This window comes from Arachis ipaensis, chromosome B5 (genome assembly GCF_059453495.1).
Source record: "Arachis ipaensis isolate K30076 ecotype BB chromosome B5, ASM5945349v1, whole genome shotgun sequence".
Lineage (NCBI taxonomy): Eukaryota > Viridiplantae > Streptophyta > Magnoliopsida > Fabales > Fabaceae > Arachis > Arachis ipaensis.
The window spans coordinates 68,086,654-68,108,376 of NC_142440.1; the positions used below are offsets into that span (position 1 = coordinate 68,086,654).

General features: G+C 31.9%; 1 protein-coding gene and 1 long non-coding RNA gene across 4 annotated transcripts; one reads left to right on the top strand and one right to left on the bottom strand.

Moving 5' to 3' along the window:
• Window positions 1-2,230: 2,230 nt before the first annotated feature.
• VTI1B (Vesicle transport v-SNARE family protein) lies at window positions 2,231-6,428 on the bottom strand. Of its 3 annotated transcripts, none has more exons than XM_016347353.3 (6): window positions 6,232-6,428; window positions 5,983-6,090; window positions 5,200-5,258; window positions 4,913-5,101; window positions 2,910-3,080; window positions 2,231-2,578 (listed from the first exon to the last, which is right to left on the bottom strand). In XM_016347353.3, the coding sequence occupies exons 2-6, from the start codon at window positions 6,077-6,079 to the stop codon at window positions 2,426-2,428; spliced, it is 669 nt and encodes a 222-aa protein (XP_016202839.1). In that variant the 5' UTR covers window positions 6,080-6,090; window positions 6,232-6,428; the 3' UTR covers window positions 2,231-2,425. The 3 variants fall into 3 exon arrangements, with proteins under 3 accessions (XP_016202839.1, XP_016202838.1, XP_016202837.1); XM_016347352.3 differs by having other exon boundaries at window positions 5,983-6,149; window positions 6,232-6,422; XM_016347351.3 differs by having other exon boundaries at window positions 5,983-6,127; window positions 6,232-6,407.
• A 13,154-nt stretch (window positions 6,429-19,582) lies between these two features.
• LOC107643647 (uncharacterized) lies at window positions 19,583-20,747 on the top strand. Its single transcript, XR_015883678.1, has 3 exons — window positions 19,583-19,784; window positions 20,069-20,173; window positions 20,272-20,747. It is a non-coding gene; the product is annotated as an uncharacterized LOC107643647 (long non-coding RNA).
• Window positions 20,748-21,723: the final 976 nt, after the last annotated feature.

A 21,723-nucleotide genomic window follows, 5' to 3' on the forward strand; every position in this document is an offset into this window, starting at 1 on the left:
CGATTTTCAGTTTGGATTGAATTGGATGAGCAGTTTAATTTAGATTTTGTTTGGATTTAAACACCCTTAGATATACGCGTGTTTTTGGTGAAGCTGGTGAAGTTGACGAGTGTGAGGATACGTGTGAGTGAAAGAGTGATACGAGGAGTATATGTGTTAGATAATAATAATAGTGTGGTAAAATTAAGGAATTTAGGATTAGGGTTAGAGTAAAATATATATGAGCAATATAGAAATTTTACAAAATTTTTTAGATAATATAATAATTTAGTATTAAAATATAATACCGTAAAATTACTTTGAAAACGTATAAAATTTTATTTATCAACATACCAATGAATTTAAATCATTATTCTTAATTTAAATGATAAAATAAACAAATAAATCATCTTCTACAAATACAATTTAAACCTAAAATATTAATTACTCAAATTAAATTATGCCATTTTTATCATTTATCAAATACCCATATTTTAATTATACAAGATATACAATTACAATAAAATTATATAAGAATCTTAATTGATTTAGAATCAACTTGTTATACAATCAATTTAATTATTTGAAATAAAAGTTTTTAAAAATATAAAGCTCAAACTTAATAAAATAAACCATAACTTATCTATATTTAGATTTTTAAAAAAAAGATTACGGATCGTTATAATGCGAGCTTTGGAGATCAAGTAGACCAAGAGTTCATCTCAAGAACAAATGTATTGACTTAGGGCACAAAGAATATGAGTTTACTCAAGTTACTTGGAATGCAAGTAACCATGAGGAGTTTACTAAATTTAGACCACATCTAACTAAGCTGAATTTAATTCAGATTCAGAAATTACATAAGGTGCCAACAGTCTTGGACTTCTTGTCTTTAGTAGTTCAAATTTTAAATAGGATACCTTAAATTTAAATCTAATTTATTGTCAGGATTTATCAAAAGATTTAATTTAATTTTAATCCGTTGAGTAGTACTTTTATGTATTTAAATTTAATCTATAAAGATCAAATTTGATTTAAATTAATTATTATATCTTTAGGAGTTTAATATTTAAATTAAATCTGATCAAATCTAATCAGATCGAATATGATTTAAATTAATTAGGATTATTTTTGGAGTTATATTTTTAGTTTAATTTCAAATTTTATAGCTTTATTCTAAGAAAATCTGACCCACTTTAGGCTAATCAATTAGTTCTATTTAAGCACATTTGTAAGATATTTTATGGAGTTTTTTATGAATAAAATTTATTGTGTATATGATGCACTAATTTCTATATGTATTTAAGTGAGTTGAGTGATTTGTTTTACTTGTAGCATTAATAAATTAAAAGATTCAGCTTAAGGTAACTTTTAGTGTTAGTTATTTTAATTTCATCCCTATGATTTAGTTTGTCAAGAACAGATTCTTTGAAGGTCTAATAAAAAAGATTATTTCGATGACCTAAGTTATCAAGAACAAATTTTTTAGAGATCTATTAAAAAATATCTATCCAACTATCTTTCTAGAGACCTAAGTTACCTAAGCAGTGTCTTTTGCTCATGGTTTTTTTTTTTTTCTTATCACCCAAATTTGTCCATTACTTTATGAAAAGGTAAAGTTGCTGTTATTATTTTAACTATTTCATTCTTTTTTGTTATTCTCATTTAATTAGCAAACTAGCCCTTCCAATTGCTTTTTAATTATTTCTACTTCCCAGATTATACATCATGTGGAAAAAAATGAGGTTTAGTATAATGGAAAATTTAAAAGACTTCATTATTAATATTGTAACATCTCAACTCTTAGAAGGTCATGCTACAGCCACAATAGTACTAATCATCAGGAGTTTCCAATCGATCAACTTATGGGACTCGGTAAATATTTATATAGTATCTGTGTAATATGAACCTGTCGTGCCGAACGTAAACAGTTGATAGTTTACTCATCATCCAGCGTGGCAGGGAGGGTGCCATCTTAGCACTCCGTTTGCCTAATCATCGTCAGAAAGAGTCGAGGGACCATATTGGTGCCCAAACTTGAATCTGGAGGACTAGTATAGATAATTTTAATTTTCGGGAACCAAATTGAATAATCGCGTGAATCTCAGAGATCAAAATGGGAATTTAGTCACATATAATAATTAGTCATTTATGTTATTGAATTCATAATCGATCACTATTCGATATAACGCGATATAAAAAAGTCACATACTTCAAGAAACACGAAAGTTTCTCAATGAAACAATATTACTTTCATGAAGGTATGATAGCGGTTCCTATTTAGAGCATAAATGCAAATTATCATTGAAAACATAGCATAGCATGAAGTCACAATGCAGAAATAAATGGAAAGATAACAAACAGGGTAGTGGTTCCTATTTACAACCAAGAACAGAAAGCAGAGAAGAATCACTTCCCTCCAGACGTATCTTGAGCATATTAATAGCTAATGAGATAATTTGTAAAATAGAATAATAACTATGGCTAAAACAAGAGCTCCAATCAGAGATGCAACAACCCATTTGTTTCTAGTTATTCTTCTTGACATGGTAGTTAAGACCTTCTTACTCTTGTCAATGGCATCATCTACCCCATGAAGCTGCAAGGCATAAGAAAATAAGTGACCATTAATCAACAATTATCACTAAACTTCTAAATCATATTCAGGGCTTTGAATCAACTTTTCAAGGATCATTCTCCTTAGAAAACTATGATCATCTCATTATATTTTTCCTAATAAATCAAAGTAGAACCTAAAGAGAACACCGTTAAAAAAGTATAATAAATTGATGCCTGTCATGCCTCGACAGTGTAGATTATTCAATCATGTATAAGCACATCACTAAAAGCATTTAACATACCACGACAAAAACTTAACTTTGAGGTATATTGAAATAATCTCAAAAAATAGCATTATCATAACAACCTACTTTTTTATGGGAGCTCAAAAGAGTCTCCCGCTGCTGGTGTAGATCTTGGAGGATTGACACACCAAGTTCTTCAGTCTCAAGCATGGTTCTTCGGCTTTCCCTGATTCTATCACTCGAGTCATGTAATCTCTCCACTGACATAGTTAATCTTTCTCTCTGATCAGCAGATACCTGAAATATAATCCATATATGAAAATAAATAAATAAGAAAATTCCACCAAATAGTAACGACATGCTGCACTACTTGTGTTCAATTTCAACCAACTCCAAGTGCTAATTTTAAAATTCATAAAAATAAAATATGGCACAGGCTGAAGAGAATTCCAGATATGCATTTGCAACTGAACTTTCTTAATAAATGCAATCAACTTCAAAACTTATTAATTTCAAATTTTTAAACACAAAGTACTATGATAAAACAGAAATAAGGCCAATATGCATGCGCAAACATCATCAATGCTATTTGAATCAGTCCAGTTCTCATCACAGGTATAATGCTCTCTAACATAAGTGATCAAATATGCATTCCACGAGAAAAGGTCATAGATCAAAAGCTACATAAAGAATGGAAAATGTAGTCACTATACATTTAATGCATCCCAGATAGGCTAACAGCATCATATCTAGATCATTATACAAATTAGGCATTATTATGAGTAAACCCACATTCAATCACAGTTGAGATATTTCCTTGAATTTCAGTAATGTCCAGGAGCTATAAACAGGTATACCAGAATTGAAGACAAAGAAAGGCTAAATATATCAAAGACTAAGTACCTTAATATTATTACTTATTAGATGAACAGTTATACAACAACAATTGATCATTTTCCCATTAGGTGCAGTCAACTACATGGACGAAATTATGCTATTGCATCCCATCATAAACCACATCTATAAAATATAGGCAGCCATTAAAGTTAAAATATTTTTTAGTGACTTTGTCTAAAGTCCCCCCCCCCCCCTCTTTCTGCCATGTTCTTTTTTGTGGGGTCTTCCTCTGCCCCATTGATAGCCTCCGTTTGATCTATTATTCAAATTGAAACTCCTACAAGTCTTCTCATCACATGACTAAGCCAGTTACGACAGGACTTTACCACCTAATCCCCAATAGGCATTACCTCAACTTTCTCTGATAGAAACAGGTCTGGTTAGTTTACAAGAGGAGTGGTAAGTAGTCTACTTGCTGGTTTTAGTTTGTTTTAGTTCCTAATTGCTGTTAATTGGCTATCTGTTTAGTTTCTAAACGTGCACAAGGTGAATGCCTTTTCTACGACAAACCATACTCAGCAAAGCATGTGTGCAAAAACAAGGAATTCAAATTGCTGATTATGGAACCTGAGGCTGAGGAGGGGGATTGGTTGGAGCACGAAGCAGTCCCGGAGGCAGTGGAGCAATTGGAGCTCCTTTCCGGAGATCCACCTTGAGGACAAGGTAGTTGTCCAAGGGGGGAGTAATGATAGAAAGCAGTTTGGTTTAGTTTACAAGAGAAAAGTAAGTAGTCTACTTGCAGGTTTTAGTTCCTAATTGTTGTTTGTTCCCTTTCAGCTCCACTGAACTCATTCCAAGTTTTGTTGTGTGATTCATCTATCACAACAACCTTATCTGTATAATGTTTAGCTCATTCTTTTTAGCTGCTGAGAGAATATTTTACAAAATAGTAATAGAACTCTGAAGAAAACAGTAGTATATTAGTGTTTAACACTAGTTGGGTGAAGGATCTCTTTTTGAAAGCTGAAGATCCATTATGGTAGTTACTTTGGCAGACGATCAAGGTTTATTGAAGAGAAGATCCAACTTAAGGAGATATAGAAAAGAAGGAAAAACAAATATCTAATATTATAATAAACTATTATAGGGTAAAGTGAGCATAATTAAAACAGAAACCTTTTTTCTATCAACTTGGATTCTCTAACCATGCAAGTTTAAAATTGCGAGCTTTGGTTTTTCACTTGAAACAAAAATCTACAATTAAGTAATACAGTCTAGAATTAAAGACATACTGCATGTGCATCAGCCATTCCAGCCTCCAACAAATCTTCACGGGCAGCCTGATCAGCAGTAGGTGATGTTAACCTCTTAAATTCTTTTTTTAACTTTGTCAGATCAGATTTATATTCCCTCAACTTTGCAAGCAGATTTGCTTTTACACTTGGCTGCAAACTTCTAGCCTCAAGGTCCATTTTCCGTATCTGGAGACAAAGTTAGAGTGACAAGAGAAATAAAGAAACAAATAGAAGATAATACTTAGCAAAAGACCCTAAACCCAGGAGAATGTAAAATTTTATACCAGCACATCGGCATCATCTAGTCCAACTTTAATCTCAGAAAGGCTTTGCTGCTTCTGATCTGAAATTAGTGATGATTACGGAACAAAGAAAAAAATCAGTTACTAGAACTTAATATCAACGTAAACATGAGTTGTAGACATCCTCAGGTTTACAGAGTAATGATATAAAAAAACAAAAAGAAAAAAAAGACATGCTCATGTCACAGAAGCAATCTCAAGGACACATTTTTCAATTCCATTCAACAGTAGATTGTATGCACTGTACTTGCTTAGTTGCTTAGGACACCATTTTTCATTCAGTATTGCAAAACTCTGTTCGATTCCCCGATTTTCTCAGTTATAACCAATTCAACATTCCTCATAACCGATCTATTAGATAATTTGGAAGATCGCATGCAAATATAAATCACATTAAGCAGCTCTGCAATCTGCATCCAACTTCGGCATATTTAGTAATAACAAATAATTAACTTCGGGGGAAACGATCTCTTATATCTTTCAAGAGTTTAATCTCTATAAACTAAAATCCACTCAGATGCAGCCATATAGATAAAAATAGTTAACCTCCATATGCACTATAGCACTTGATTGGATGCCAGTGCAGTTTATACTGCATAGAAATTAAAAATCTGTATTTTAAGCCTCAAATTAAGCTAATCTTAAGATCCTGAACACACCGAAGATACATGCATACTATAGACATCAGAACAAACGAAAAGAAAATAGGTGGTAAACGACAACAAAGTTGAGATTTTTAATTTGACGAGAGTTAGTAGAGAGAACCTTGATCCGAAAGATGAGAGGTTGAACTGCATTTGCGAGAGAGATTTGCAGAGAGCTCGCAGTACTGGCGCTCGTACCCTTCAAAAACCTCGCTCATCTTTATGCTGTCTTGTTGTTGAGACAAGACCGCAAATAGAAAAATCACCTTTCAATAAAATTGGGGGAAACTGGAAAAGAATAAGAAAATCGGGAATAGAAGAGACCAAATTAGTGGGAATTTTTGTTTGGATTGATTAATCTATTACTTACTTAGGTTGAATCTAGTGATTTGGGGAGTGAAGATCACGATGATGCAGTGAGGGATCTGAAAAAGGACGCGTTTGTGGTGGTTGTTGTTGTTTGATTTGTTGGGTCTGAGGGAGAGTGAAAGGGAATGGGGTAAGAACTCAAAGGACTTGTTTTCAAGAACGCCCACAAAACTTGAAGTGAGGTTATACGTCAAAGGATTCGATGGTCCATTAAAGTTCATAATAAAATATGTTTTGTAAGTTCTTTAATAATTATTAAATAATTTTTATTTAATTTTAATTATAAATTAATTTTTTATATATTATTTAATTATAAAATTTATTTTTTATTTTATAAATTATTCTTTTATCATTTATCTATCATGTTTATTGAGAATTAAAAACTAAAATAATAATAAATTAGATTTTTCATTAATCGTAATAAATATTTTACGATCTTAATCGATTATAATTTTATCATTAATCCAATTACATACGTATTGGATTGGAAAAATCATTTTTGTTAAAAATTCAATCGATTGGATGCATAAACCAATCGATTGAAATTCAGACTTCCCAAACTTCAATCGATTACCCAATCGATTGAAATCATCATAGCAATCTGAGTTTAGTTAATTCAATCGATTGGTTCTGTTACCCCTCATTAAATTATTATTTTCGAAAACCCTATTTTTAACTTTAATTTCCCAAATACAAGTTTTTTTATGCAAAGTAAGTTCGTCGCACTATAATTTTTATAGAATTTGCCTAATCCCGACGAAAAAATGGCTAACTCAAGTTCTTAAACTTCACAATAGACAATGACAACCATTATCATAGTCTCCAGAGTACATAGGAGTACACAAGAATATTGGAAAAATAATATATTTTTTTTAATTTATAATGAGAAAAAATCCTGGTTAAATATGTCTTATTCCCGTGTATCTGTGTATTCTGGAAAAGCCATGCTTATTATCGGTATATTTTTGTGTACTTCTATGTACTCTTGTAGACAATGATAATGGCTTAAAAATTTGAGTTTTGTTGGTTTTGAAAAAAATTCAAGTGAAATTTGCCACAAACTCTATAAAAAAATATAGAGGGCGGCTAACTCGCTCTAAATAAAAAAGATCGTATTTGAAAAATTAAAGTTGAAAAATGAAATTTTGGAAAATGATATTTTTTTAAATGATAAGTAAAAATGATTTTAGTGTTATAGGAAGTGTACTGGAATTTTTTTCATTGGTAAATTTTGAAGATGTCAGGTATATTTACGGATATTGAGATAGAAGAATAATACTATGAGGACGATGACATTAACCAACAAGAAGAGCTAATATGTGACCAAGATATGATGGATAAATAATATGAATCTGAACAAGATTTTGGACATGAATTTATTGAGGAAATAACAGAACCAATCGATTGAATCAACTAAACAGATTGCTGTGATGATTTCAATCTATTGGTAATATGACCAATCGATTAAATAAGAAAATCCCGCATGCCTTACAAAATTCAATCGATTGAAGTTTGGGAAGACTGAATTTCAATCTATTGGTAGTATAAGCAATCGATTGAATTTTAAAAAACCAACATTTTAGTCATCGTTCAATCGATTGGGTAATATGACCAATCGATTGATTTTTGCAAAAACCATGCTACCTTGCAAATTCAATCGATTGCTTTGATAATCCAATCGATTGATTTTCAAAGAAATACGATTTCACCTGGACGAACGTCACGGATCAAATATAAACTGTTAATCGATTGGAATGGCCAAAAAGTTTATCACGATCAATGGAAGATCTAATTCGTTATTGTTTTTTATTTTGACTGTTAATAAACATAATAGATGAATGATAAAATAATAATTTATAAAATAAAAAATATTTTTTATAATTAAATAAAATATATGGAGTTAATTTGTAATTAAAATTAGAAAATGACTATTTAGCAATTGTTAAAAAAACTTAAAAAACATGTTTTGTTATGGGACCATTTAATAGTCCAAACATTTTGGGATCATCGAATCCAGTGCTTGGTTATACCCCTTTTGTTTGTTAAGTTTAAAATCTGGCCAAGTTTTATGAACTTATGTACCATAAAATTTAAAATATTAAATTAGATTAATAAAAAATTTAATTATTTATATTTAATCTATAAATAATTTATTAAAAATTATATAACCCGTATAATAAAATTTAAAAAATTGAACCATTAAATGATTAAACTCTCATTTTAACTCAAGTTGTTACTGAAAAAACTTTTTCAGCAAACAACAAAAAAAACCTATCAACATGTTATAGACGACCACTTTACCGTTTCTTCCTCTTCTCTCTTCTGCAACAAGTACATATATGTTTCTAGTTAATTTCTCAATTTCATTCAAATTTTTGCGATTTTCATTATTTTTTTTTCCCTCATTCCACCTAATTCTCATGAATTCGTTTCAGATGCGATGCTTTTTTTGGAATTTTCGTCGGCACCATAACTCTCTCTGCTCTTCTACTTTCCATGTTGACGTAATTATCAAGGAGAATCCTCCTCGGCACCGTGACTCTCCCTTTTCTTCAAAGTTCTATACTTTTACAATTTTAATTCTGTGCATTTTACAATTAACGTATGATGATGATGATGATTGTTTTGTTTCGATTTGTAATTTGGTAAATTTTTGTTTAATTTGTCACCAGCTTTTGTGATGCTCATGTTCTTCAATTTGTTCTGTTGCACCGCACTCCTTTTAATTTGTTCTGACGCGATTTGATAATCCAAACTTCAATAGAGTTTCAATGCTCCAAAAATAAAATACAATGCAAAAGTATATGTTTGGAGTTTTAAAGTTCCATAAATGAAAAGGAAGAGAAGTTTTTTTTTTTTTTGCTAGAACTAGTTGACCTATTTGGATGGCCATTTTTGTTATTATTTGATATTATAGTGAGTAAAAAAAATATTTGGGCTAAGAGCTTTTTTTTTTATTTTGGTATATTTCATTTTTTCTTGGACTATTATACGGTTAACAAAAAATAAAAATAAAAAAATTGGAAGGCCTGAAATTATAATTATACCCTTTTAGAGTTAATTTTAAAAATTAAAATATCTTTTAAAATTAAAGTAATTTATATTGAATTAGAAATATGATAAAATTTTAAAAAAGAGTAAACTATAAAAATAAAGATATATATTTAGAAAATTTGAAATGACAATTATATCGTTGTAAAGTTAATTTTAAAATTTAAAATATCTTTTAAAGTTATAATATTAAAATTTAAATTTAAAATAAACAAAATTTGATATGAACAAAATTCCTTCCGTATTCAATACGTCACCCATGGTGGTCTAAGAGCGTTATCTATTTCTGATTACTTTAATTAAGTATTAGCATTTTGTAGTGAATTTGATTATAATATTTTTTAAATTTTAAAAATTAATTAGCTTAAGTATTTTGAGGTTTAAGTTTAATTATTTATATTTAATTTATTCTATTATATTAAAATTCATTCTTATTATACATACTAAAGCATATATTATGTTATTATTTTTTAATTAGTATGCTAAAATTTTAAAAATGATTGTTTTTACATTTTAATATGCATTTAAAATAGTTTCTTAAAAAAGATTTTCTTTTTAACTTGTAAATTTAGAGCTTTGTACTTTTTTGTTTTAAAAAATTACATAAAGCTTGTTATTCCATTATCTCCTATTCTTCCTTAATTATGAAAAATTAAAATTGAGCAACAATTTATGCTGGCTTACAATTATCTATATATTTTTTACTTAAATTCGATACTTCTTTTAATTATTTGGAATTATTATGTGATTATGTTGTGAATTTTTTATTTAGTTTATATTATACCTTTTTTTATGTTGTGTTGATTCTCATTTTATCCATTTTATTTTGAGTTGTATCATTCTTTTTCATGGCTACTTAGTAAATGATAGAATGTTATCTTAGTGCTTGTTCACTTCATGTTATTAAAAAAATTAATCATCAGAGTAATAATTTAAAAAAATTGAAAAAAAAGATAGAGCAAACAAACTACATTTAATTATTTAAAAACTAACATGCTTTTTTTAAATAAAATAAAAAATTATTATTTATAACAAATTTTTTAGGATCCACTTTTTTTGAACTTTATAAAGTTTGCCTAGGTAACGTTTGTTTTGAAGTATTGAGACAGAGATTGGAATACTGAGATTCAGTATTATGTTTGTTGGCCCAGAGATTGGTACTAAAATTTCATCTCCAAAATTTTAGTATTTCAGTACCTCAAAAAATTAGGGATACAGGAGATTGAAATTTTTAGAGACAGAGAATTCTACTTTAATAATATTTTGAGAAAAATGACAAATAGGTCCCTGACCATTTTTCTGTGGATATTTTTGTCCCCAAGAAGTGAAAAATACATTCATGTCCCTGATACCTCCAAAACGTGAACAAATTTACCCCTCCGTTGAAGTGACTCCGTTGGACCCGACGAAAAAGTCTGACGTGGCTCCCGTGGCTCTGACCAGGCCGTTACAGGAGCCCACATGATATGTAGCTTTTGAAAATAGGACATATTAGTCTTCTGACACCAAAACGACGCCGTTTCACCAAGAATCCTCCAGACACACTTTAATCCCCTTATGCAATACCCATAAGACCCATTTTAACCTGCTCCCTCAAAGTTCTATGAATCTGTAACTGCAAAACCGTGAAGTATGAGGAAAGACTACAGCTTCAAGCTTCATTATCTCCTCAGTCAGTAAAGAAGATCAATTACAAGTTATTTAAGCAACAAAATAACAATGGCACACTAATGAATCATGTATTTCAACAAAATATGATACTAGAATCTAACAGCAACTATATTCATTATAGCTTCCGAAAAAATCGAAGCCCAAAAAATGAAGAACAAGTGATTCCAAACTGGCTCTATATCCCTCTCAACAGGACCAACTTTCTGAGGATCGGCCATTCAAGTTGCAATAACATGTGCTTCCATAGAATGAATCCAATACCCATTTGTAAAACACCTCAAAGCAAAACAAACAACACTGTAAACCAACCTCGAGCCTATTTCCATGAAAAAATCCAATTCAATTCAACTCAGCACTTCCAAACCCTCAAGCAAACAAAACAAAGAGCTGCATTTACCTACCCCATAGCTGAGAAATAAACCTCGCAGCTCAAAATCACATCTGGAGTCATGAAGAAAGAAAAAAAAGGACCAACAGATATAAACGCCTAAGCAGAATGGCAGTCAGCTTCAGACTAGCTCAAAGAAACCCTAGAAATGCGTATTTTTCAAAAAAACCTCGAATCCCAAGAAAATCTTGGAAATTTTGCCCCTCAAATTTTCCATTTTTTTACCGTTTGGCAAAATGGGTGCAGTGCCCGAAATGCAGAACAAAACGACGACGGAACGGGAATCATGTAAGAACCGCGAATTAATTAACCGATTAATTAACGTTAAATAATAATAATTTAATTGTCCGAATTAGATTAAAAAATTTAGAATATTATTTAGAAAATATAAATATGATTTTGGATTCAGTAGATTTTTCTAAGTTGGAAAATGTAATTTTCCAACGCGTACCGGTAAATTAATCAGCAGTACCGGCTTAAATCTGTCCGGTACTCTATAAGAGCAGTAAAAACAGTAGAAAAACTTAGAAAAATAATTAAAGTTAAAAACCGGACACTAATTTTAAAGGTTTGGCCCAAAATTAGGCCAAACGGACCAAAAACGCTAATGGGTTAGACCGGGCCCAAGTTGGGCCAAAGCCCAACATATTTAAAGCCACTTAAGTGACAATTCAGCCACTTTCTCCCCATTGCAGCAGCAGCAACGTGAGTTGAGAGAAGAGAGCAAGGGTTTCAAAAAATTCACTATTCACATCTCACTTCAATTGATCATATCTTGAGTTACGGTGCTCCGATTCACGTGCTGTCGGCGGCTACGCGAAGCTCTCGCCGAGCCTGTCATTTCTACCTAAGTATTACTGGTAAGAAATCATGTTTCACACTCCCTTTCTCAGCCCTAACAGTTTTCACATTTTTAGGTTTGGGTTTTGAAGGAGTTTTGTGATTTTGATTGTTTAGGGGTGATCTAGCGTTGGAGCATTGTTGTGTTTCGCCCTTATTTCCTTTGGGTGAGGTGAGTTACTTCAAAACCCTTGTGGTTTGGTATTTTGTGGATCCTAGATATTCATTTTGGGTATATTGCTTGTGTATAGCTTGAAATTGATATTGTTGGTGTTGATTTGGAGCATTGGATTTGAGTTAGTGGATTGTTGGTGATTGAAAGCTTGGTTAGACTCAATTTTGGGATTTTATGCATATTAAAAATTGGCCAAAGTATGGTTTCAGTTTCCTCTATGTAATATATAATATTTCTAGACACGTAGGCTAGTGACTCATAGGATAGGATTGGATTAATTTGGTTGTTAAGTCGTTGAATGATGATGTATAATGATTTGATGATTTTGGATTGTTTTGATGAATTGTGATGTTGAGGTTGATAAAATGGTGTTGAAGATTGAGATTGAGATTGATCATGATTGATGGTTGGTGATATAATGAAGATGAGTGATTGTGTTGGGTGAAAAATGTTTAAGTATGAAATAATTGATAAATTGAGGTTGAGGAGTGTATAATGTGAATGAAAATGGTATGAATGGTGAATTGTGGTGTAAGAAGGCAAGTTATGTTGTATATTGGAGTTTGGTGGAGTTTTGGTTGAAAATTGTGGTAAGTTGAGAATTTAGTGAACTTTTGCAAAAAAATGAATACTTGATGAACTTCAACAGATCATATCTTGAGTTATTATTTTTGAAAATTAATGTATTTTATATCAAATGAAAGATAATTTAACAAGCTTTAAAATGGTTTAAATTTTGTGGAAATCTGAATTTTGTAGGAAAAGATATGATCATTGAAAGTTTGGTGTTGAAATCTGAATTCTGTGAATGTTGCAGAATTTGTGATTTCTGGTTTGTATGTGCACGCACAGTCTTGTGCGCACGCACACATAGAGGAAAGCTTGCTGATGAAAGCGTTAGCACACCATGTGCGTACACACAACCAATGAAGTTTTGCAAGCTGTGCGCACGCACAACCTTGTGCGCACGCACACGTTGGAAGGTGCACTCTGTTGAGGGCGTTCACACCAGACTCATCATCATCTTCCCCGGTTGGTGCAATTTCTACCAAAATAAAACAAAAAATCAATATGAATGATAAACATAAACATAATATAGATTATAAATTATAAACATAAACCATAAAAGGAACTACAAATTTCTTTTTTTGCATACCTAATTCAAGTTTCTCAAACTCTTCAATAAGCTCCTCAAAATCAGTTGTCATTGGAGAAGCACGAAGCCAATTTTGTGTGCAAATCAATGCCTCAACTGTCTTTGGAGTTAAAGAACTCCTATAGTTGTTAAGCACTCTTCCACCAGTGCTAAAAGCTGATTCTGAAGCAACAGTCGAGACTAGCATTGCTAAGACATCTCTAGCTATTTGGGATAAGATAGGATACTTGCTAGAATTTACCTTCCACCAATTCAATATGTAAAAATAAAAGAAAGTAACAAATACAAATTAACGGCACACATATATGCACAAAGAAATACAAATTAACGGCACACATAGATATGCAGCCATAATGAAAAAAGTAATAATTATGACTTGTTGATCCTTGATGCAATTTTCTAACAAAAATAAAAGAAAGAAGATATAAAAAGAAAAAACTTCTTTGAAAAAATTATCAAGTGGAAAACAGTACAAAAAATCATTGTTCTGCTTCAAAATACAAAACCGGCAAGAGCACAAAGTTGACAAGCAAGGTAATATGGTTTGACACAGTCTGCCGATCATGCCTCTAATCCAAAATAATTTAACTCCAACAAAGGTCATCTGGTTTCAGATGATTAAAACAGATTATAAAACATATTATATGCATTAAAGCATATTATATGCAGCCACAACAAATTATATGAGTTAATTAGATTAATGCAGTAAAGAACTAAGATAAATTCTGCAGCAAGATGTTAGGCTACCTGAGATATAAGTGTAGAAAAGAAGTGAGTGAGTAATATTTTATGACTAGAATTGATAGGATAAAATTATATCCATTGACTACACCATAGACCTTATATATATATAGATATAAGACTAACTACTTTTTGTTATTGAAACAGAACACTAATTAATGAAACTCTCCCCTATTTGCTTGTTGTACGTTCCATAATTTTTATTGATTCTTGATTTTCTTCTTTATGGGAAACATTGTTAACTTTTTATTGGATAAAACAGAGACCGGGGTTTGGTAAACAAGATAAAAAGCAAGAACAATAATTAAGCAACAACAATAAAATTCTGCAGAAAAAAATTTCAATGAAACTCATCTTTCTAATTAAGCACAAACTAGCAACAACAATAATTTTAATCAGTAACAGCAACAACAATAATTTTAATCAGTAACAGCAACAACAATCAGGGACAAATTAAGCACAAACCAGTAAGAGCCCTTAGAGACAAAATCAATTATAAAAATTTGAAAATCAGATCTAACCTCCGAAGAAGACATTGTTCAGGTACTTTTTGCAGGAGAGGGCTCGACAACTGGAGTGCTGCTCTGCTTAGGGTTTCTTGCCACGACTTAGGGTTTGTTTTGACGGCTTATGACTGGACGACGGCGTGGACTCTGGACTGCACGAGGACGCGAACTGGATGATGCTGCTGGCTACACGACGATGCTGATCTTTGTTACGCCTGCGAGCCTGCGACGGAGATGAATGGACGACGCTCTCTGGCTCTCTGGCTCTCTCAGGCTCTCATTCTCCCAGACATGGCCGCGTGGAAGAGGAAGAATGGAAGATGGAAGTGAGTTGTGGCCTGTGGGTGAGTGGGTGTCTCGTGTCTGTGTGAGGAGTGAGCAGTGAGCACCACTGAGGGTGAGTGGGTGATTGCGCCGTGTGAGTGAAAGGAAGAGAGAGTGAGGCTGTGAGGGTATTCAGAGTCTAGGCTTTTATACCTAGGTTAAATCAATAAGGGTAAATCAGTAAAAAGAATCACTTATGCAGCATCCTATTCGGTTCGGTTTTTACTAAACCAACCGAAAACCGAACCGAACTGATCGGTTTAGTTCGAAAAAAACAAAAAAACCGATTTTTTCCGTTTTTCAATCGGTTGTTATAATTTTCGGTTCGGTTTTGCGGTATTTTTTGGTCCGGTTCGGTAACTTACACCCCTACTTGTCGAGGTAGCGGTGGCGGCATAAGGGCAGTGGTTCGTCCCGCTTATGTTGAGATGTGAGGTCCGTGGTAATAGTATACCGCTCGTATCCCTTCGGATCACTAGAGTGTGCAGGCACAAAATCCTGGACGGTGTTCTGAGCACCGTATCTCGGGGGTTCCCATTATGATTCCGAAGGGTGACATCTCCATGGAGATGTGTCAGGTTGGAAGTTGAACCAACAATGTGATATCACAGCCTATAGGACAGGCATTCATCATGTGCATTTTTTATCTGCTTGCTTGCTTTGCCGACTTGAATTGTATGCCTAATTGGATAACATGCCTAATTGCTTATTTGAATTACTTGACACATATGCCTATACTTGTGTTTTACTTGTATCGTATTAACTGTGTATTCTACTGGGATTGAGGAGGTTCAGAAGGCGGTGGCGATGGGATCGCATGGAGGATAGGTTGGTGAAGGCTGTGGGACAGCGGAGAATTGTTAGTTTAGAAAATCCACTAAGTTAGATTACCTCGTTATTATGTTATGGTTTCAAGTTATATTTTAATGTTTTAGTTATGCTTTAAGATGAATCTTATGATGGATATGAAGTTCTAGGATTGCCTCTGGCATCCCGGAGTCTTATATCTTACATCACTGGGCACTGTTACCATACTGAGAACCTCCGATTTGTTGTTTTTCAGATGCAGGTCACAACCCACCTCGGTGAGTTGCTTTGGTGGTGACAGAGCAGAGGATCTCTATCTTGTTTTGAAGTCTTTTGAATATTTTGTTTAAGATCTCTCACTTTTGTATTCATTTTGCCTAGAGGCTCACTTTGAGAGAATTATTGTATAAGCTGTTTTACTTTCAACAGTTCTGTATTGTCTGTGTATAACTAGCCGGCTTGAACTCCGCAAGCAGCTGCTAGATCTTTATACTATTATACTCTTATGTTTTGTTATATTATATCTATATCTCGTGCCTCGTTTAGTGTAGCTTCGTATGAACGTTTCGCATTTTTCAAACTCTATTTTTGAGCTGTTTTCTCTCTCTCTCTCTCTCTCTCTATATTATATATATATATATATGCATAAGCCTTAGAATTGTCGTAACCTTTGATTAACCTTTGCTTTACGGCATGAGGTAAGGCTTAGGGTAATTAGGGTGTTATAAATTAGAGCCAATAGCATTGCAAGGAATCCTCGGGGTTCCTCGAAGACTGAGCCATTTCTTGAGGATTACGATAGGGGGCGGAAAGAGTAGGAGCTTGTTGAGGAGTACGAGGAGGAAGGCTCTGGTTTCTGAGAGGGAGAGGAAGCTAGGGATTGCGATAGTGTGCTTCAACGACGACGTTGCGGAGAACGATGACGCGAAGATCCTATCGAGGGCGGATGTGTCGATGCGGACATGGGTGAGGTTGGCGGCGACGACGGATATGGTGGAGGAGAAGGAGGAGCCCTTGCTGCCGAGTGTAATGGTACAGAGCTCAACCATTAGTGGTGGAGAGTGAAACTAGTTGAGACTTCATTCTTAGTTTAGTCTCTATCTCTCATTTTACACCAAACAAAATACTAAAACTTATTTGAGTCTCTGTCTCTTTTCCAAACACTACCCTAAAGATCGGTGAACTTCCCAGATCAACAAACTTGGCTACTAACATAAAGTTTCCGGATTCGGTGAACATGCTCTCACTGCAGTACAATTTTGATCGTATTGGTATATTTTGAATTTTTTCAGATAATATAATTTTATTCACTTAATTTAAAATTGTTAATTTTAAAATTAAATGGATATAGTTTAAATTAACAATTTAATTTAATTTGATAAAAATAAATATAGTCATATTATTGTACTCATATGTGTAATTATATTTATTCTGTTTTTAAAAAATATACTTTTTAAAACCTAAATTTTAAAATAAAAAATACTTCAATTATTCTGTTAGTCCCTATAGTTTTACCGAATTTTTTTGAGTCCCTATACTTTTTTCTTTTCAATTGGGTTCCTATAAGAAATTAGATTTTATAATTAAATCCATGGAGTGATAAGAACATTGGAATTAACAGAATATTATGTCAAACAAAACGAATATGCCTAACACTTGATTAAATATTCTATTTTGTTTAATAGAATACTCAGTTGATTCTAACGTTTTTGTGATGGCAGGGACTTAGTTACAAAATTTGATATGATATAGAAACTCAATTGAACGAAAAAAATATAGGAACCTGATTAAAAATTCTGTGAAATTATAGGGACTAGCGAAATACTTATTTTCATATTAATAAAAAGATAAAAATATCTTTTTGGTATTGATGTTGTTTAAATGCATCAAAAAATTAGAAATTTAAAAATAAAAATTATTTTAGAATTAAAATTTTTTAAATGAATTAAAAAACATAATTTTAAATTTTATTTTATCAGATATTCTTATAGGTAATTTTATAAAGACAAAAATGCTTTTATAAAAGAAACAACATTAAATTAAAAAATTAAAAAATTGAATTTGAATTTTTTTTATTAGTAAGTAAAAGAAATAACATTGGAATGTGAAGTTGAATTTAATTAATAGATCAAATATATTATTTAGTATTAAGTTTAAATATTAATTACAACTTAATAAAAACAGCGTAATTTCTTTCGCAATTAATGGAATACTCCTAGGATACTGCACCAATGCACATCAAGAGTCTTTGTAAATTCCTTGTTTTTTTGAAATTTTATTATATTTTAAAAATTAATATCACCTTTAAGTCTCATGCGGTTTATTTTAAGAGAGTAAACTATATTATTTTGTTAATTTTAAAAAAATAAAATTGTCTTTCGAAAATTAGACTTGTTATATTATTTTAAAAATATATATTCGAAATTAAAAAGATATATAGTTATTTCGTAATAAATATTACGGTATATGATTTTTGATAAAAATATATTTTTGTATATTAATTTCTTAAAAAATTAATATAAGTAATAAAAAAAATAAAAACTCAAGTTTTATGTTTTGTATAAAATAAAAGACACTGTAAGGATTTTTTTCAAATAAAGAAGGATACGATAATAGAAAAATAATTTTGTATAGACATTAAAAAAATCCAAAAAATGAAAGAAAATTTATCAGGCTTAAATTTTAAACCCAAAAAAAGCATAAGTTATTAACCTCAATTAAGAAATCTAATGAATGAAATCGTCTTCAGCAACCGCATACCACAGCCTCTCACTCTCTGTTACTAGTCAAAATAAATTGAATAAAAATTGAAAATCCTCACTTCTCTCATCTCATTCGCACGCCGCCTTTTTATCACTCCATACTAGAGCTCAACTTCTCATGGACGTCTCTTTGTCTCTCTCTCTCTCGTTGTGTTCGTCTTATTTTTCTCTCTCAATCATGATTTTCGTCTTCACATTCGTAGACGTTCCGCCGCTTTCACGGTCACCGTCCACCGCTTCGTCAGGATCGATCCTCTTTCTGCTGTTCTCATTTTTGGAGGGGAAATATTAGAATCATTTGGGTTGTGATTCGGGTTCCATTCAGCCTATTTTCGAACGGTTTAACGGTCGGTTCGTAAACATGATGATTTATGTAAGGATCGAACCATGTTGCTTTAAACTACTTTAGGTAAATTTCACATTGTGTTTTGGTCACATGATGATAGTTGACTAGAGCGGTTTTAATTTCATGTGGTAATCGTGATGATTATTTGTTAGAGATAGGTCATAAGGGCTATAATTAATAAGCTAATGGGTTTACGAGAAGAAAGAAAACATATTCATTTTTTGTTTGTAAATTATGTAAATAATTTGGTATATGTAAGTAATTTCATACCAAACGTCATGTATTAAAGCTTGGGGTATTTTGAATAGAGCAGTTTAAATCATATAGGTTACAATTAATTATTTTTTGTTGAAAATAAATCATTTACGCTACAATTAATGTACTTGTAGTTTTTCAACAAAAATTGTTTTCCCATTTTTTGCTTATAAATTATTTATATAATTGAATATCAATCATCATGTGTTTGTTTATTATGCGCCTTTGGATAGCGCAATTTAAATTCCTTTTAATGATCTTCATTGTTATTTATTACAAATAATTCATTAAAATTATATTTAATATGTTTATCGTGTTACGAGGAGATAGGTGGATGATGGTACCAATATATAAGAATAGTTGAGTACCTTAAGAGAGAGTACATTTTTCTTTTTCAAGAAATTTCATTGTCAAAGATGATCCATGAAAAAAATGAACCACTTTCAAACTTGGAAACAACTGACAAGGTACACAACATAGAAGTGGAGGACATTTGCAATAATTCTAGTTCGGGCCAACCAAAATTCGAAAGGTGATACTTGCCTTTTAATGGCTTTACTCTCTCTTTTGCCTTATTAGTTCAGTTACACGAATTAATGTCCCAATTTATGTATTTTATAGTAATAATGGAGATGATTATTTGCTGAAGAAAAAGGAAAGAATACAAGACAAGGCTGACGAAGTCTTTCCAAACAAAATTTTTGAAGTATAATATATATATATATATTATTCAGCCTTCAAGTCTTACTTAAAAAACTCACATTTTTTAAAATATTTTGTGCTATCGTCGAACTACTTTTTTTGAATGTCATGTAGGACGAATTCGTCAAACCAATTTTATTTACCGGCTCTTCTCGAAGTCAAGACAAGAGTGGCAACTTGCCGGATTGCAGAGTGGGACAAGTCTTCTCTTTTATCAAGGTATTTTTTAATATAACACATTTGACAAAGATTAAATCCTTTTACTGCTGTGAGATTATTTAAGTTCATATGTTATCGAATTTAATATTTTACACTAGGATGTGAAGGAATACGTTAAAATAAAATGCCTGAATACTCGAGCCAACTTGTTGTCAATGGAACGCAAGATTGACATTCTTGTTGCTCAGTCCAAAAAAGAAAAGGAAGATGATGTCCAAAAAACAGGATCAATCTCACTGCCATTGATCATACCGGAGGGGCAACATGTTAAGCCCATTGTGAAACCGTCTCTGTTTTTAAGACCATTTGTAAGCAAGCTTAGGCTATTGGGAGCTGGCACACCCGCAATGGACGTTCTTACCGACGTGGTTGACAATGACGGGGTGTTGTAGACGTGACAAATCTGTTGTCTAGCAAATCTAATACCAAGACTACTCTAAGCAATAGAAAAAGGGAACAAGTGATAGCAGAAAATAACAAGAACAACCTCAACATCAACTTGATTAGTGTGAATTCGAACAAGTCAACTAGAAATATTGGAAGCAACCTCCGAAAGCAAACTTCCCCACAATCGGTATTTATTACAGCATGACATTTGGGGTCCATTTTGATTGGTTGCTATGTTCTTTTTTTCAAGATATATCAAATTTATTTTTTTATTCGAATTAAATGTAATATACCGATTTTCAGCTGGTATGTTAGACACATGGCAAACATATTTTCATTGGCTTTGGATATGTTTCTTAATTCAAATTATTTATTCAGCTATAAACTTTAGTTAATTTGTTGCAGAAAAAGTCTCGGCCAACAGCCACAGTTGGAGCCGGCAAAAAATTAGTGTTTTTGTCATCAAATGCTAAACCTCCGAAGATTCCAAAAGTTAACAAAACAGCTGGGGTGGGGAGGCAAGGAACGCTGAAGATCATAGTGTTGAAGGGAACAAAGAAAACAAAGAAAAAGAAATATACTGTTTTGATGTTACAAGGGTAAGAGTCTTCTATTAAATAATTATTATCATAGACGTAAGAATATTTTTTTGAATAATTTTTTTATACCATGCTCTCCTGTCAAGATGCAATAAGTTCTTACTTCCCTTTAGTTTTCATTATGTCGAAAATTTTAAAATTTATCTAATGTTAATAGCAAAGTGAAATTTGTGTTATCATTTTTTCACTGACATGTCTATATAATTCCTTTTAATAATGTATACATAAATTAAAGTAAACTTCTAATAGCTATGTAAATTTGTAGCCAAATTGTTTTAATATTTGCCAAGGCATGAAATGCAAATTCAAGCCAAACCCAAAGATGGGTCTCAAATTTGAAGAAATTCAGGCCGCTGCATTCATATTTTCTGCAGAGCTGGATCCAGGGTAACGCTCATAGTTTAGTTGCTACAGTATAGTGATTGATTATTTATTATTTTTTTTTATCACAATTTGGTTTCATATTTTTTTTTTGTTTATTCTAGAGAAGAGCTTCTTAAGATAGGAGATGTGACTGCAACTAGGAAGGATTTTGAGTCGCTCTATCCAACACAACAAATAAGT

Bases quoted from the DNA above. Each gene is read 5' to 3' on its own strand.
- VTI1B (XM_016347353.3), bottom strand. From the start codon at position 6,079: ATGAGCGAGGTTTTTGAAGGGTACGAGCGCCAGTACTGCGAGCTCTCT. The intron at 3,081-4,912 runs GTATGTCTTTAA...ATTATATTTCAG, and splicing joins GAATGGCTGATGCACATGCA to GTATCTGCTGATCAGAGAGA. The intron at 2,579-2,909 runs GTAGGTTGTTAT...TATGCCTTGCAG, and splicing joins TTTTGAGCTCCCATAAAAAA to CTTCATGGGGTAGATGATGC.